General features: G+C 45.0%; 2 protein-coding genes across 4 annotated transcripts in view; both read right to left on the bottom strand.

Moving 5' to 3' along the window:
* LOC132445782 (UNC93-like protein MFSD11) overlaps nucleotides 1-15,899 on the bottom strand; it is a 17,048-nt gene extending 1,149 nt beyond the window's left edge. Inside the window, exons 1-14 of one of the 3 annotated variants that reach the window (XM_060035928.1) lie at nucleotides 15,818-15,899; nucleotides 15,668-15,678; nucleotides 6,719-6,871; nucleotides 6,518-6,567; nucleotides 5,879-5,986; nucleotides 5,497-5,576; nucleotides 5,237-5,333; nucleotides 5,067-5,125; nucleotides 4,046-4,208; nucleotides 3,894-3,937; nucleotides 3,706-3,771; nucleotides 3,285-3,410; nucleotides 2,267-2,438; nucleotides 1,591-1,726 (exon numbers count right to left, since the gene is read on the bottom strand). In XM_060035928.1, coding sequence (XP_059891911.1) covers nucleotides 1,591-1,726; nucleotides 2,267-2,438; nucleotides 3,285-3,410; nucleotides 3,706-3,771; nucleotides 3,894-3,937; nucleotides 4,046-4,208; nucleotides 5,067-5,125; nucleotides 5,237-5,333; nucleotides 5,497-5,576; nucleotides 5,879-5,986; nucleotides 6,518-6,567; nucleotides 6,719-6,814 — 1,197 coding nt within the window. In that variant the 5' untranslated portion in view covers nucleotides 6,815-6,871; nucleotides 15,668-15,678; nucleotides 15,818-15,899. Of the gene's footprint in view, nucleotides 1-1,590; nucleotides 1,727-2,266; nucleotides 2,439-3,284; nucleotides 3,411-3,705; nucleotides 3,772-3,893; nucleotides 3,938-4,045; nucleotides 4,209-5,066; nucleotides 5,126-5,236; nucleotides 5,334-5,496; nucleotides 5,577-5,878; nucleotides 5,987-6,517; nucleotides 6,568-6,718; nucleotides 6,887-7,015; nucleotides 7,851-15,667; nucleotides 15,679-15,817 lie in introns of those variants that run through there. The other 2 variants (XM_060035917.1, XM_060035911.1) reach the window with 2 other exon arrangements.
* On the bottom strand, nucleotides 8,143-15,674 carry mfsd11 (major facilitator superfamily domain containing 11). Its single transcript, XM_060035900.1, has 13 exons — nucleotides 15,518-15,674; nucleotides 15,350-15,399; nucleotides 14,690-14,797; nucleotides 14,119-14,198; nucleotides 13,859-13,955; nucleotides 13,687-13,745; nucleotides 12,403-12,565; nucleotides 12,251-12,294; nucleotides 12,063-12,128; nucleotides 11,752-11,877; nucleotides 10,917-11,088; nucleotides 10,196-10,331; nucleotides 8,143-9,445 (listed from the first exon to the last, which is right to left on the bottom strand). The coding sequence occupies exons 1-13, from the start codon at nucleotides 15,611-15,613 to the stop codon at nucleotides 9,284-9,286; spliced, it is 1,359 nt and encodes a 452-aa protein (XP_059891883.1). The 5' UTR covers nucleotides 15,614-15,674; the 3' UTR covers nucleotides 8,143-9,283.
* Nucleotides 15,900-15,979: the final 80 nt, after the last annotated feature.

Below are 15,979 nucleotides of genomic sequence, written 5' to 3'. Positions count from 1 at the left end.
GGATTACTATTTTTAACCACTTCTATTATTACTATTATTAACCATGACTTACCATCACTCACTATTACTAACCATTACCAACTTGTATTACTATTACTAACCATGACTTACCATCAGTCACTATTATTACTATTACCAACTATTATTAACCACAACAAACCATCAGTCACTATTATTAGTATTAATAACCATTACCAGCCATTACTAACCACGACTTACCAACATTCACTATTATTACTATTACTAACCATTACAAACTATTATTACTATTACTAACCACGACTAACCATGACTCACTATTATTGGTATTACTAACCATTACCAACTATTATTACTATTACTAACCATGACTAACCATCACTCACCATTATTAGTGTTGCGCACGCTCAACCGCTAGTTGTAATTAACAGGGGTAATTGTTCAATTGAAAGTGTAGTACACTATGTATGCAAATCAATAATGAAATAGCTTTTATTGTTATTCAGGGCTGAAAAGTGCCCCGCATTTAAAATGCAAGGCAACTACTATACGTTAGTTGAAAATAATAATCATCATTGAGATTAAACATCTCTTCCAGTGTCCTGGCCAAGACAGGCAGCAGTAGCCTACAGTCACACATAGCATACACACAAAACATAGGAAAAATCATAAGGGCGAGTGTCGCCGCGGTGTGTGCGCGTGTGTGTGTGCGCGTGCGTGCGTGTTCTTACCTGCGCGTGTGTCGATGGCGGAGCTGTAAGGGCGAGTGTTGCTGCGGTGTGTGTGTATGTGTGTGTTTGTGCGCTTCTGTGTATGTGTCGCTGCCTTTGTCTTGACGTGCGATGTGCGCGCTCGTGCGTGCGTGTGTGTTTCCGTGTATGTTCGTGCGCATTGTGCGCGTGTGTGCGGTGTGTGTGCATGTGCGCGTTGTGTGTATGTGCGTGCTTGCAGTATATGTATACGTTCACGCGTGATGTGTGTGTGTGTTTGTTCGCTGCAGGCTGCTTGGAACATGCGCGGCACATGAGTAACTTTGAGTAACTGGTGCGACAGGCCTGCTATTATAGTAGTAAGATTACTAACCATGACTTACCATCACTCACTATTATTACTATTACCAACCATTACCAACTGTTATTACTATTACTAACCACGACTTACCATTGCTATGACCATCCACTACTTAGCATTACTAACTCATTTTTATTATTACTAACCATTACTAACCCATGATTTACCATTACAAACTATTATTACGATTGCTAACCATTACTAATTGTATTAACATTACGGACACTTGCTAGCTGTTATTACTCACTCGTATTCTTATTACTATCCATTTCTTACCCTTACTAACTATTTACTACTAATAATAATTACTAACCAGGACTAGCTAGACTAGAGTGATGCTTTAGTGGAAGGCTATAGCTGCCATGACGGACTGAAGAGAGAGGGAGACACAGCTTTACTATTACTAACCAGTAGTACCAGTAATACCAGGAGAGCTGCATCTCTCAGTGAGGGAGTCAGTGAGTGAGTGAGTGAGTGAGTGAGTGAGTGAGTGAGTCAGTGAGTGAGTGAGTCAGTGAGTGAGTGAGTGAGTGAGTGTACCTGTATGAAATAGAAGACTGCGAAGGCGGGGGCGCTGTCCTCCTTGTACAGGAAGGCTATCATGCTAAGCAGCTGAGTATTGAAGCAGCTGTCTCCTAAACCTAGTAGGAAGCTGCAGAACAGAGCCACACCCACACTGACCACACACACACACACACACACACACACACACACACACACACACACACACACACACACACACACACACACACACACACACACACACACACACACACACACACACAAACACTCTCATCACTGACACTCTACTGTCACAATACCCAAATGCATCACATCAGATTTCATTCTAAATCTACAGCTAATCTGTACTGCTTGTATCGGTACACTTGAATTACTGTTATTTCTTAGAGACGGCTGTCAGTCAAGCATTACATGGTAAGGAATGGCTTCCACCTGGGTTGATGTAGGCCTACAGGACTGGGTGTGATGTGGTCTGTTTAGGACCCTAGTGTCCTGGTACCTTGGTCTGATGTAGGACACTAGTGGTCTCTATCGGACTCTAGCAGACTACCTAAATGAGGGGATGTAGAAAACTAGTGGTCTATGTAGGACTCTAAAAGACTACCAACCTAAGGTGATGTAGGACACTAGAGGTCTCTGTAGGACTCTGAGGGGACCTACCTGGGGTGATATCGGACTTAAGAGGACCACCTACTTGGGGGTCATGTAGGCCTGCAGGTCGGTGCCCTCCTCCGGGGCCTGAGGGGCGTCTGGGGCTATGTTGAGGAAGATGAGGTAGAAGGCCAGGTAGTGTATCAGCAGCCCCAGCAGCACCACAGTGTTCCTGCCCAGGCGGTTATTGTTCAGAATGCCAAACACGCCCCCTCCTGGACGCACCGTGACCACGCAGGGTCAACAGGGAGACAATGCAGAAGTACAGTCAGAAATACAGACATTAAATATTGTTGTTGTTGTCTACTATATTGGTACTCTATTGTTTGCGTTTATTTTCACACGTATATATATCATATTCCGTTTCTTCTCCGGCAATAGTTGGCTCGATTACCTGCATTTTAAACTTGTTGAGATTCATCTGTCATGATTTCTAATCCTATTCTTGGTGTTTCATACCATAGCTCCATCCGTTATGAGGGGGTAGGATGAAGCTTCCTTCTTTCATCCCTCCATAAATAGGTAAACACTTCTATCCTTCACTGACGATCCCATATCATGGATTCAACACTTCTATCACTGAGCCACTCCACCTCAACATCTATCATACAACGACCTGTGACTTCATCGACCCAACCACCCTCAATGCTTACGTGCATTACCCCTCTCACCTCCAGCCTAACCTTAACCCTAACAACCCAGTGGTCTCTCCTACCTACAAGGATCTCTCCTACCGACCAGGATCTCTCCTACCTACCAGGATCTCCCCTACCTACCAGTGTCTCCCCTACCTACCAGTATCTCCCCTACCTACCAGTATCTCCCCTGCCTTCCAGTGTCTCTCCTAAATACCAGTATCTCTCCTACATCCCAGGCTCTCCCCTACCTATGAGTGTCTCCACTACCTACAAGGATCTCCCCTACCTACCAGTGTCTCCCCTACCTACCAGGATCTCCGCTACCTACCAGGATCTCCGCTACCTACCAGGATCTCCCCTACCTACCAGTGTCTCTCCTACTAACCAGGATCTCTTCTTCCTACCAGGACCGGTCCTACCTACCCAGGATCTCTCCAACTCCGATGAGGAGGCCTGACATTCCGATCAGGCCTTTAGCGTCGTGTCCGAAGCGCGTCATGGCGCCGATGCAGGTTCCGTACACGCCGCTATAGAATGTCAGCTCCAGACCTGAGGGGCGGAGAACCCAAACCATTACATCACCGTTTCCCACCTGATGTTAAAGTCTCTATCTCACTTTCTTCTTCACCCATTCTAGATGTCCAATCTCCAAAGGCGGTTTCAATAGCGCAAGTCAGTTTCACCAGGTCAAGTCAGTTTCACCAGGTCAAGTCAGTTTCACCAGGTCAAGTCAGTTTCACCAGGTCAAGTCAGTTTCACCAGGTCAAATCAGTTTCACCAGATAAAGTCGGTCTCACCAGATAAAGTCGGTCTCACGAGGTAAACTTTCAGGTGCACTACTCACCTGTGTACATGATGGGCAGACATAGTAGCATCATCTCCTTGCTAACGGACAGCTTACAGGCCTTCACTGGAACGAGACAACACAAACGTTAATAACCGCAGAGTGGGGTCAGAGGTCAGAGTGGGGCACTGAGGAGACGAGGAGTAGGTGAGAGGAGACGAGCAGGAGGTAGGAGGTAGGAGACTTACCAAAGGCGTCCAGAGCCTGAGTGCAGAGAGATCTCCTAGGAGGACTGAGGAGGAAAACAAAACAGGCTCAGGGAACGCAACCTTTCACCTTTAACAGGCTGAATTGTAATCATCACTATGTCATAAAGATCATATAGGCTGCGGTCACTCACCCGGAGACGGACGCGCTGTCGGTGGACTCGGTATGAAGGGGGGCTTCGGAGGTCTCCGAGGGAGTGGGCTCAGACGGGTCCGGCTTGCGGATGAGGAAGAAGAGGAAGCAGCCGATCAGACTGATGACGGTGAGGGAGATGAAGACCGTCTGCCGGTCCTTCTCTGAGAGACCAGACGGTGAACCATGAGCCAGGGACCAACATACAATACATACATACATACATACATACATACATACATACATACATACATACATACATACATACATACATACATACATACATACATACATACATACATACATACATACATACATACAGGTACATATCTATTATATCCATACACACTACATCCAAAGCATGGGTGTATCTATACAATGGGAACATGTATGTAATGGTATTTATGTGTGCACAATACTACAAGAACCTTTGTATAGAAGTGTCCTAAATGGCATCCATTATAATCATTGACCCGGGGTTTATACCTGGGCTGTTACAAAGCCGTCTGTAAAGTGCCAAGTCTCATCTATACATGTTACAGGTGATGTGAATGCATCCCACTTTTGATAGTGTTACAGTTCCTAGAAAACATCTTCATCGAGGAAGATTAGAATCTATGGTAAATAAAATACATTTTAATGTTTATCTGAGCATGAAGTTGCCAAAAATACAAACTAAATTGCGCCAATCAAACGCTTGTCTACCAGTTTTTATGGATTAAAACTCATTTTGGGAATATAATCAAGAAATTCTACTTTTAATTTATGCATCTATCCATCTTACAACTGTGAATCAAGGTGAAGTTATAGATTCACACCCATGGAACGAAGCCCTCAAACTATCCCTATTTGTCATTAATTTAGAAGTCAGTTTGGTTCTAGTGAGTTCAGATCTTATTCAGAGGAGGTAAGTGGTTAGGGCCTCCCTACTGTGGGGGGAGAGTCAGACATCCTATCACCACACACTCTACCGGCCCCCATAATAGGTGAGAAATTATGACAAATTTAGCATTCAAGGGTACCTGAAATGTGATCGTGTCCTTGCCAGGCCAAGTAGATGTAAAGGTTCCCAAAAAGCAAGCTGGAGAAAGAGGAGAAATGCAGGTCAACTTTCTGTTTCGGGAGGACTACTTCCTGTTCCATACGGACTAATAAAGGATGCATGCCAGGAAGCTACGAATCAAGCACTCGCCTGAACTGCTGCAGAGCCCAGAAAAGTCCGCTGTTGCGCCCGATCGTGGTGTCAGTGGAGTTTATTGCCAGCACGTTCCCCTCGGCGGTCCACAGCACTAGGGACGCACAAACCCAAACACAGCCAATATAAATGAACAGCCCCACAAAACCAACAAACCAAATCCAGATTAACAACACTAGGGCCTAAAACCAACACAGCCCACCAGGATGAATTCTGGGAGCCGGTGGGGCTGGTTCTGGAGGTTCTACTGCGGTTACCTGCGGCTCCGAAGCCGACCAACACCGAGGCTGTGTAGAAGCTCCAGACTCGGGGCTGGATGAACATGGCGATGTACGCACTGGGGACCACATGGAGAGAACATCAACAACCACTGAACTGATGATACACTAACGTGGTGAGTCCGATACTACTGTTTTACAGTCCAACAATATCAAACACGACTTTCCTCATTGAAATCTGCAGAGTGAGTGAGTGAGTGAGTGAGTGAGTGAGTGAGTGAGTGAGTGAGTGAGTGAGTGAGTGAGTGAGTGAGTGAGTGTGCATGCAAGTGTTTATTATTATTGTAGTAACATTACAACTTCTTTAAATGTCAATCTTTTTGTAATCTTCAAAGTAGCGTGGTGAGCACGCTCTGTGTACCTGTACAGCAGCCCGCTGAAGAACATGGAGAGCTGAGGGCCGACCACGGCCACCACCGACGGAGCCACCAGGTTGGAGGCCGAGAAGACACCGTAGATGATGGACATGCTGGGGAAAGAGACCAGAGCAACATAGCACCCTTCATTTACCAAGGGTTTTACGTTTGAAGAATCACGTTTAAAATCATCGAAACCCAGTAGAAGTCAACAGGGTCATAAGAAAAATGTCAGTAAAAAAAGTACTCTTTGATAATTCAATTCAATTAAATTGTATTTTTATAGCCATTAACAGTCTCAAAGGGCTTAACAGGCCAACTATTTATGACACCCCCCTTTACCTAAGCCCCCAATGATCAAGCTAATGAAGCTATATTTAAAGTATTGAGGAAGCCTTGGGGGTTGTTCTACTAATGTAGTGGAGGATACAACTAAAAAGTGCTACACCATTCTTGGTTCAAACCCTGGGAACAGTAAGGTAGATATCTGCTATGCAGACCCACTGTAGTCCAAGTGCAACAGAGGAATACTTTAATCACCATTCTGGTTCATAGAATGAATAGTCATTGTTCGGTTTTCGGGTAAATGTGATTCAACGGAAAAGATGCATAAAATATATAATGTATATTATCTAATTCATAACCTTGTATATCCACTCGCGGTGAAGTTGTTCAAACTCTTGATAACAGTTTGCTGAAAAGGAAATGGAAAATCACCTGACACAATATCACCCCAACATGTACAATCCACTCATACTCAAAGTCTTGCGTCAAGGTCACAACAGTGTAATTTTTCATCACTTTATATTTCTTGTGGTTTTGCTGTGAACAGTTCTGTGGGCTACCTCTATGTTTCCACATGTTTGGAAGGCAGTGAACATGAACATAAAGCCGAAGCCCAGGATCACTATGTTTGACAGCGCTTTCCCCTCCGGAGTCATGATGCACAATTCAAAATTCCTCGATTGATTGAATACAGGAGATGTAGGCTACAAGCTGCCTTCACACCTCGTCTGCGGAAAAAAAAAAAAGAGCACACAAGCAAACAATTAAAGCGTGAGGGTGTACTCACAGTTAGAGGTTTGACATTAAAACATAAGATATCTCTCTTAAATAAAGATCAGAGAGCTAATAGTTCAGACGTGGAGTACTCACCGGCGTAAAATCAGGACGTTCAAGTAAACACTGGTCTGGTGTGTGTAAAGTTACTGCCCGTTTAGCGACATTGCCATTATAGCAAAGTCATGTGTTATATGTTACTTACTAAAGAACAGGACGAGGTTTTTCCAAATGCTTAAATAAGATTATCCCAGTTTTTATTGTGGTCCCAGCATTATGACTGTACACGGTGTCATGTAGCCTACATGTGAGTTTAGTCAGCTGATTCAAAACGGAACCAAATCCGCAAAATAAACCACTATTGCAAACAGCGTTGTAGGCCTACTTCTGTTAAATAGATCTACATATCACAGCAGAATTGGCTCTCTATATACTCTGACTTACACCAGAGTGATAGATATAACAGAATTCTTTGCGACACTTTGGACCATTGGACTCCGTTGTACGCTTTTTCCCGCATACTTCCGGGGTATGCAGCCTCGCATAATTCCAAACATCCATTCTACGGCGTGGACATCATTCATTTCCATTGCTGGCTGGCTGCCGAGTAACTTCTTAGGTTATGATGTGTTCCTGAATCCTCTGACGCCACCCTTCCGAGATGCAAACCAGCCCGAAAACAAACAACACAACTTTACATTGTATTGCCCGCACAGCAAGACCATGCAATGTAACAACGGTGACTGTTCAGTGGACAGTCACCGTCGTTTCCGCTGCATTGACTTGTTCAGGGTCTTCATATCGTCGTCCAAGGCGACCGTGAAACCCGGCTGGTCAAACCCAAGCAAACCCTGTCCGTCTCCCGCTCTCTAGTCCCTTTGCTCTTCGCTCTCAGTCGCATCCCACGTGTTGACTCTGCAGCGTCCGCGGCGCGGTCGTTATAGCAACGAGAAGAAAGGGTTCTACACCAAATGCTACCATTTCATTCCCCTCTTCATCAGTTGGTATCAGGGAAGAAACAGATCGATTTTTTTTTCTAGAACAATGTTATAATAAGCCGTGAGTTTTTAAATCATGAACTAATTTTAGATTCTTACTTTTACATATGCCTACTTCATGTCAAGGTTTAAAGAAATAAGTTGACATTTAAGAAATAACATCCATAAAAATAATCCAAATAACATTTTATTGATTATAAAAAACCAGCAAGTCAGAAAATCATAGTTTCTTTAATTACTAGATTCAAGTAAAAAATATCATTCAGATACATGAAGGTTCATTTCCCTTGACATCCAAGTCACTTACAAACAAACACTAAGGCCTAATGCCATTCCATAATATCTGTTGTCCAAATGAACAGCAAACAGACAAGTGAAAAAAAAAAACAGCAACTCCTCATGGCACAATGCACTCTGGTAAAGAAATATTGCGTTTCAATTTGTGTTTAGGGAAAAATTCCCACCTATCGTATGCATGGCTGTTTATTGGCCAATAAAATGTGAATAAACATGAATACAATGAAAATAAAGTGACATAATAAATTGAAGGGAATATCTTGGATGAGGTTGAAATGACCCGTTACCTAACACAACGTTGTGCCGTCTCATATCTAAACCCGTAGCCTTCCTGCAGTGAAGTTAAGGCTTCTTCCGAAGAAATAGGCAGACATTTTGAATGTCTTGATGAATCAGCAAATCCCACAGCTCAGAGCAGGACTTTATCAGTAAACAAACCACGAAATGTCTCGTTTTATAGCAACTTTTTCAGTTTCCCTTTACCAACCCAGCGGTTTTCTCCCCATTTCTTCCCCAGTAAGAAAACACGCTCCCCGAGACCTCATGTCACGGGTCATGTGAAGATGTGCGATGTCAGCATTCAAGATGGCTGCCGCCGCCGACACCAGAATACCCAACCTAAGTGACTGATGAGAGTGCAAAAGCACTCTGGGCTAAAAGCGTTCACTAGCTGTGTGTTTATAGTGCATAATGTTGTTCAGCAGAAACCATGGCTGACCGTCTTATTATGCGTGACCATAAAGAAAGAAGTAGTGAAGAGGAGGGTAATGAAGGTTTTTCCGTAGACTGAACCAGTTCCGTCAACAAGAAACACCTTCCGGTTCTAACATGTCAGTTCGTTAAACCTCCAGTTCCACCAAAGGCATGCTGGGAAGGTGAGACGTGGAGGGGAGGAGTGGGAGAGGGGGAGGGAGGGTCAGAGAGGGAGTCGGTGTCTTCCCCGGACGACGTGGCAAGGAGCACAGAGTAGCGGACGTTCCCGCCACAGTGGTGGCGTCCCCTACTTCCTGCTCCTCCTCCTCCTCCTCCTCCTGCTCCTCCTCCTCCTGGCATGAATCAGATGCTGTCGTAGTCCGAGTCGCGGCGCTTGGCCACCACCAACCACTCGGCCAGGAAGAAGGAGAGCGTCCCCATGAAGCCGGTGACAACCAGGAGCAGCAGCTGCCAGGGGAGCTGCAGCACGTTGCTGTAGGAGAAGGCGATGGCTGCCATGATGGACTGGGGAGGGACACACACGACTGGGATTACTATTTTTAACCACTTCTATTATTACTATTATTAACCATGACTTACCATCACTCACTATTACTAACCATTACCAACTTGTATTACTATTACTAACCATGACTTACCATCAGTCACTATTATTACTATTACCAACTATTATTAACCACAACAAACCATCAGTCACTATTATTAGTATTAATAACCATTACCAGCCATTACTAACCACGACTTACCAACATTCACTATTATTGCTATTTCTAACCATTACCAACTATTATTACTATTACTAACCATGACTTACCATTACTAACTAAACTTTATTATTACTAACCATTCCTAACAGTGTCTTACCATTACAAACTATTATTACGATTACTAACTTTATTTACATTACGGACAATTACTAACCACTATTACTATGCATTACTCATTCATATTATTATTACTATCCATTACTTATTTACTACTACTAATATTACTAACCATGACTAGATAGAGTGATGCTTTAGTGGAAGGCTATCACTGCCATGACGGACTGAAGAGAGAGGGAGACACAGCTTTACTATTACTAACCAGCAGTACCAGTAATACCAGGAGAGCTGCATCTCTCAGTGAGGGAGGGAGGGAGGGAGGGAGGGAGGGAGTGAGTGAGTGAGTGAGTGAGTGAGTGAGTGAGTGAGTGAGTGAGTGAGTGAGTGAGTGAGTGAGTGAGGGAGGGAGGGAGGGAGGGAGTGAGTGTACCTGTATGAACTTGAAGACTGCGAAGGCGGGGGCGCTGTCCTCCTTGTACAGGAAGCCTATGATGCTGAGGAGCTGAGTGTTGAAGCAGCTGTCTCCTAAACCTAGTAGGAAGCTGCAGAACAGGGCCACGCCCACACTGACACACACACACACACACACACACACACACACACAGACACACACACACGCACACGCACGCACACACACACGCACTAAATATTCACCCCTCTCATCACTTTCACTCTGTCACCTTACCCAAACGCATCACTTCAGATTTCGTTCTAAATCTAGAGCTAATCTGTACTTCTTCGGTGTACTTGATTTACTGTTATTTATTTATGTTGCACAGTTTGGGACAGCTGTCAGTCTTCTAGCTGGGTTGACGTAGGCCTACAGGTAGGCCTACAGGTAGGTCTTTACTGGTCTAGTAACTGGGTGTAATGTGGTCTGTTTAGGTCTCTAATGCCCTGGTACCTGGGGGGATATAGGACACTAGTGGTCTCTATCGGACTCTAGAAGACTAGCTACCTGGGTCTGATGTAGGACACTAGAAGTCTTTGTATGACTCTAGCAGACTACCTAAATGAGTCGATGTATAAAAACTAGAGGTCTATGTAGGTCTCTAGAAGACCAACCTAAGGTGATGTAGGACACTAGAGGTCTCTGTAGGACTCTGAGGGAACCTACCTGGGGTGATATCGGACTTAAGAGGACCACCTACTTGGGGGTCATGTAGGCCTGCAGGTCGGTGCCCTCCTCCGGGGCCTGAGGGGCGTCTGGGGCTATGTTGAGGAAGATGAGGTAGAAGGCCAGGTAGTGTATCAGCAGCCCCAGCAGCACCACAGGGTTCCTGCCCAGGCGGTTATTGTTCAGAATGCCAAACACGCCCCCTCCTGGACGCACCGTGACCACGCAGGGTCAACAGGGAGACAATGCAGAAGTACAGTCAGAAATACAGATATTAAATATTGTTGTTGTTGTCTACTATATTGGTACTCATTTTCTGTTTCTTCGCCGGCAATAGTTGGCTTGATTATCTGCATTTCCAACTTGTTGAGATTTATCTGTCATGATTTCCCATTCTAATCCTACTCCATCCATCATATATTGACCCGCCACACTCAATGCTTACGTACCTTACCCCTCTCACCTCCAGCCTAACCTTAAACCTAACAACCCAGTGGTCTCTCCTACCTACAAGGATCTCTCCTACCGACCAGGATCTCTCCTACCTCCCAGTGTCTCTCTTACATTCAAGGATCTCTCCCAAATCCCAGTGTCTCCCCTACCTACCAGTATCTCCCCTACCTACCAGTGTCTCTCCTAAATACCAGGATCTCTCCTACATCCCAGGCTCTCCCCTGCTATGAGTGTCTCTACTACCTACCAGTCTCCCCTACCTACCAGTTTCTCCCCTACCTACCAGTATCTCTCCTACATCCGAGGCTCTCCCCTACCTATGAGTGTCTCCACTACCTACAAGGATCTCCCCTACCTACCAGTGTCTGTCCTACTAACCAGGATCTCTTCTTCCTACCAGGACCGGTCCTACCTACCCAGGATCTCTCCAACTCCGATGAGAATGCCTGACATTCCGATCAGGCCTTTAGCGTCGTGTCCGAAGCGCGTCATGGCGCCAATGCAGGTTCCGTACACGCCGCTATAGAATGTCAGCTCCAGACCTGAGGGGCGGAGAACCCAAACCATTACATCACCATTTCCCACCCCCACCAAACTTCCAATCTCCAAAGGCTGTTTCAATAGGCAAGTGTATTTCGCCAGGGAAAGTCTCCTTCAATGCCGGGTCAAGTCAGGTTCACCAGGTAAAGTCTCTCTCACCAGGTAAACTATCAGGTACTCTACTCACCTGTGTACATGATGGGCATACATAGTAGCATCATCTCCTTGGTAACGGACAGCTTACAGGCCTTCACTGGAACGAGACAACGCAAACGTTAATAACCGCAGAGTGGGGTCAGAGGTCAGAGTGGGGCACTGAGGAGACGAGGAGTAGGTGAGAGGAGACGAGCAGGAGGTAGGAGGTAGGAGACTTACCAAAGGCGTCAAGAGCCTGAGTGCAGAGAGATCTCCTAGGAGGACTGAGGAGGAAAACAAAACAGGCTCAGGGAACGCGACCTTTCACCTTTAACAGGCTGAATTGTAATCATCACTATGTCATAAAGATCATATAGGCTGCGGTCACTCACCCGGAGACGGACGCGCTGTCGGTGGACTCGGTATGAAGGGGGGCTTCGGAGGTCTCCGAGGGAGTGGGCTCAGACGGGTCCGGCTTGCGGATGAGGAAGAAGAGGAAGCAGCCGATCAGACTGATGACGGTGAGGGAGATGAAGACCGTCTGCCGGTCCTTCTCTGAGAGACCAGACGGTGAACCATGAGCCAGGGACCAACATACAATATATACATACATACATACATACATACATACATACATACATACATACATACATACATACATACATACATACATACATACATACATACATACATACAGGTACATATCCATTATATCCATACAAACTACATCCATAGCATTGGTGTATCTATACAATGGAACATGTATATAATGCAGTGTTTCCCACAGACCAAGGACCAATGTGTGGTGCGCGGGGGGGGGGTGGGGGGGGGGGTGGCAGCAGCGCACACGGCGGCACAGGCACAGCATGGCGACGCGGCCGTCAGTGAGTGTGCATGTAACTCCGCGTTTACATGCGGACACATCTGATTCGCATAGATGTGGAAGAACAGCTCAATCGGAATAGAAAAGTATCATATATACGCCTCAATCGGTTCGGAATACAATTCTATGCGGAATAGAATAGGTGGTGTAGTCCGCTATAAATACTTCCGATTAGTTTGGGGTTTAACTTGGAGCAGCTGCAGTAGTTCGCAATTGGTCCACTCCGTCTGTACTTTAATGCACACCGAACATTACCGCTGTCAAGGAAATTGAATTTATTGCCTGATTCACGTCTTTGATATTATCACTCCGTAGTAGTTAAAGTAGTCCGGTAACTTATCAACCCCAGCGTGTCCGGTTGCTAAGCGACGGGTGACATCGGTGGGTTCATGTGTAAGAGTATCGTGGCTCTCGCTACGTGTGTGTGTGTGTGTGTGTGTGAATGACAGGGAGAACGAGTGCTATGCAGAGATGAATGGACGGAACGATTTTTAGATTTCCAAATCGCGTTATTGAAAAAAAAAAAAAAAAAAAGACGGAATCAATTCGTGGCGCTCGATGTTGATTCTGTGGCGCCGCGCCACACAATGGTCTATGTATGGGAAACACTGTAATGGTATTTATGTGTGCACAGCACTGCATGAACCTTTGCATAGAAGTGTCCTAAATGGCATCAATTATAATCATTGACCCGGGCCTCCCTACTGTGGGGCTGATGGCCAGACATCCTACCACCACATACATAACAGGTGAGAAAACTCAAATTAATGAAGAGTCCTTCATTCAAGGGTACCTGAAATGTGATCGTGTCCTTGCCAGGCCAAGTAGATGTACAGGTTCCCAAAAAACAAGCTGGAGAAAGAGAATAAATTCTGTCAACTTCCTGTTTCGGGATGACTACTTCCTGTTCCATACGGAGGACTAATAAAAGATGTATGTCAGGAAGCTAAGAATCAAGCACTGACCTGAACTGCAGCAGAGCCCAGAATATTCCGCTGTTGCGCCCGATCGTGGTGTCAGTGGAGTTTATAGCCAAAACGTTCCCCTGGGCGGTCCACAGCACTAGGGACGCACAAACCAAAACACAGCCAATCTAAATGAACAGCCCCACAAAACGAACAAACCAAATCCAGATTAACAACACTAGGGCCTAAAACCAACACAGCCCACCAGGATGAATTCTGGGAGCCGGTGGGGCTGGTTCTGGAGGTTCTACTGCGGTTACCTGCGGCTCCGAAGCCGACCAACACCGAGGCTGTGTAGAAGCTCCAGACTCGGGGCTGGATGAACATGGCGATGTACGCACTGGGGACCACATGGAGAGAACATCAACAACCACTGAACTGATAATACACCTTAACCCTGTTAACCTGGTGAGTCCGACTACTGTTTTACAGTCCAACAATATCAAACACGTCTTTCCTCGTTGGATTGTTTCGTTGCAAGGGGTGGTTTTCAGGTTGTTGTTTTTTTGTGATTGTGGGTCATTTTTGTTAGCTGTGCTTGTTTAACTTGTAAATCAATTGTAAGTCAATGTGTAAATCAATTGTAAGTCATGTGAACTTTCTAATCTATATCTCACCCGTCCTGTTGGACATGGACAATTTTCAAGTCACAGTAGCATGTATGTGTGTGTGTGTGTGTGTGTGTGTGTGTGTGTGTGTGTGTGTGTGTGTGTGTGTGTGTGTGTGTGTGTGTGTGTGTGTGTGTGTGTGTGTGTGTGTGTGTGTGTGTGTGTGTGTGTGGGCAATCTTTTTTTAATCCTCAAAGTAGCGTGGTGAGCACGCTCTGTGTACCTGTACAGCAGCCCGCTGAAGAACATGGAGAGCTGAGGGCCGACCACGGCCACCACCGAGGGAGCCACCAGGTTGGAGGCCGAGAAGACACCGTAGATGATGGACATGCTGGGGAAAGGGACCAGAACAACATAGCACCCTTCATTTACCAAGGGTTTTACGTTTGAAGAATCACGTTTAAAATCATCAAAACACAGTAAAAGTCGATGGGGTCAAAAGAAGAAAGTCAGTAAAAAAAAGTACATTTTCAGAATTAAATTAAATTGTATTTGTATAGCCCTTAATCCCCATTAGTCTCAAAGGCCTTAACAGGCCAAATATTTATGACACCCCCCTTTACCCAAGCCCCAAATGATGAATACTAATGAAGCTTCTGCCATCACAACTTGTATTGGCCTATGTTTAAAAGTATTGCGGAAGTCTGGGGGTTGTTCTACTAATGTAGCGGAAGAAAAAGTGCTACACCATTCTTGGTTCAAACTCTGGTAACAGTAAGGCAGATATCTGCTATGCAGACCCACTGTAGTCCAAGTGCAACAGAGGAATACTTTAATCACAATTCTGGTTCATAGAATGAATAGTCATTGTTCGGTTTTTGGGTAAATGTGATTCAACGGAAAGATGCATAAAATATATAATGTATATTATCGAATGTATTACCTTGTATATCCACTCGCGGTGAAGTTGTTCAAACTCTTGATAACAGTTTGCTGAAATGGAAATGGAAAAATCACCTGACACAATATCACCCCAACATGTAAAATCCACTCATTCTCAAAGTCTTAGGTCACTGTTACAACAGTGTAATTGTTCAGTTCTGTGGGCTACCTCTATGTTTCCACATGTTTGGAAGGCAGTGAACATGAGCATGAAGCCGAAGCCCAGGATCACTATGTTTGACAGCGCTTTCCCCTCCGGAGTCATGATGCACAGTTCAAAATTCTTCGATTGATTGAATACAGGAGAGATGTACAAGCTTCACACCTCGTCTGCGAAGAAAATAGCATACAAGCACACAATTAAAGCGTGAGGGTGTACCCACAGTTTACAGAGGTTTGACGTTTAAACATAAGATATCGCTCTTAAATAAAGATCAGAGAGTTAATAGTTCAGACGTGGAGTACTCACCGGCGTAAAATCAGGATGTTCAAGTAAACACTGATCTGGTGTGTGTAAAGTTACTGCCCGTTTAGCGACATTGCCCTTATAGCAAAGTCATGTGCTATATGCTACTTACTAAAGTACAGGACGAGGTTTTTCCAAATGCTTAAATAAGATTATCCCAGTATA

This window comes from Gadus macrocephalus, chromosome 2 (genome assembly GCF_031168955.1).
Source record: "Gadus macrocephalus chromosome 2, ASM3116895v1".
NCBI lineage: Eukaryota > Metazoa > Chordata > Actinopteri > Gadiformes > Gadidae > Gadus > Gadus macrocephalus.
The sequence above is the reverse complement of the archived record's forward strand: the minus strand, read 5'-3'. Positions and strand labels throughout refer to the sequence as shown.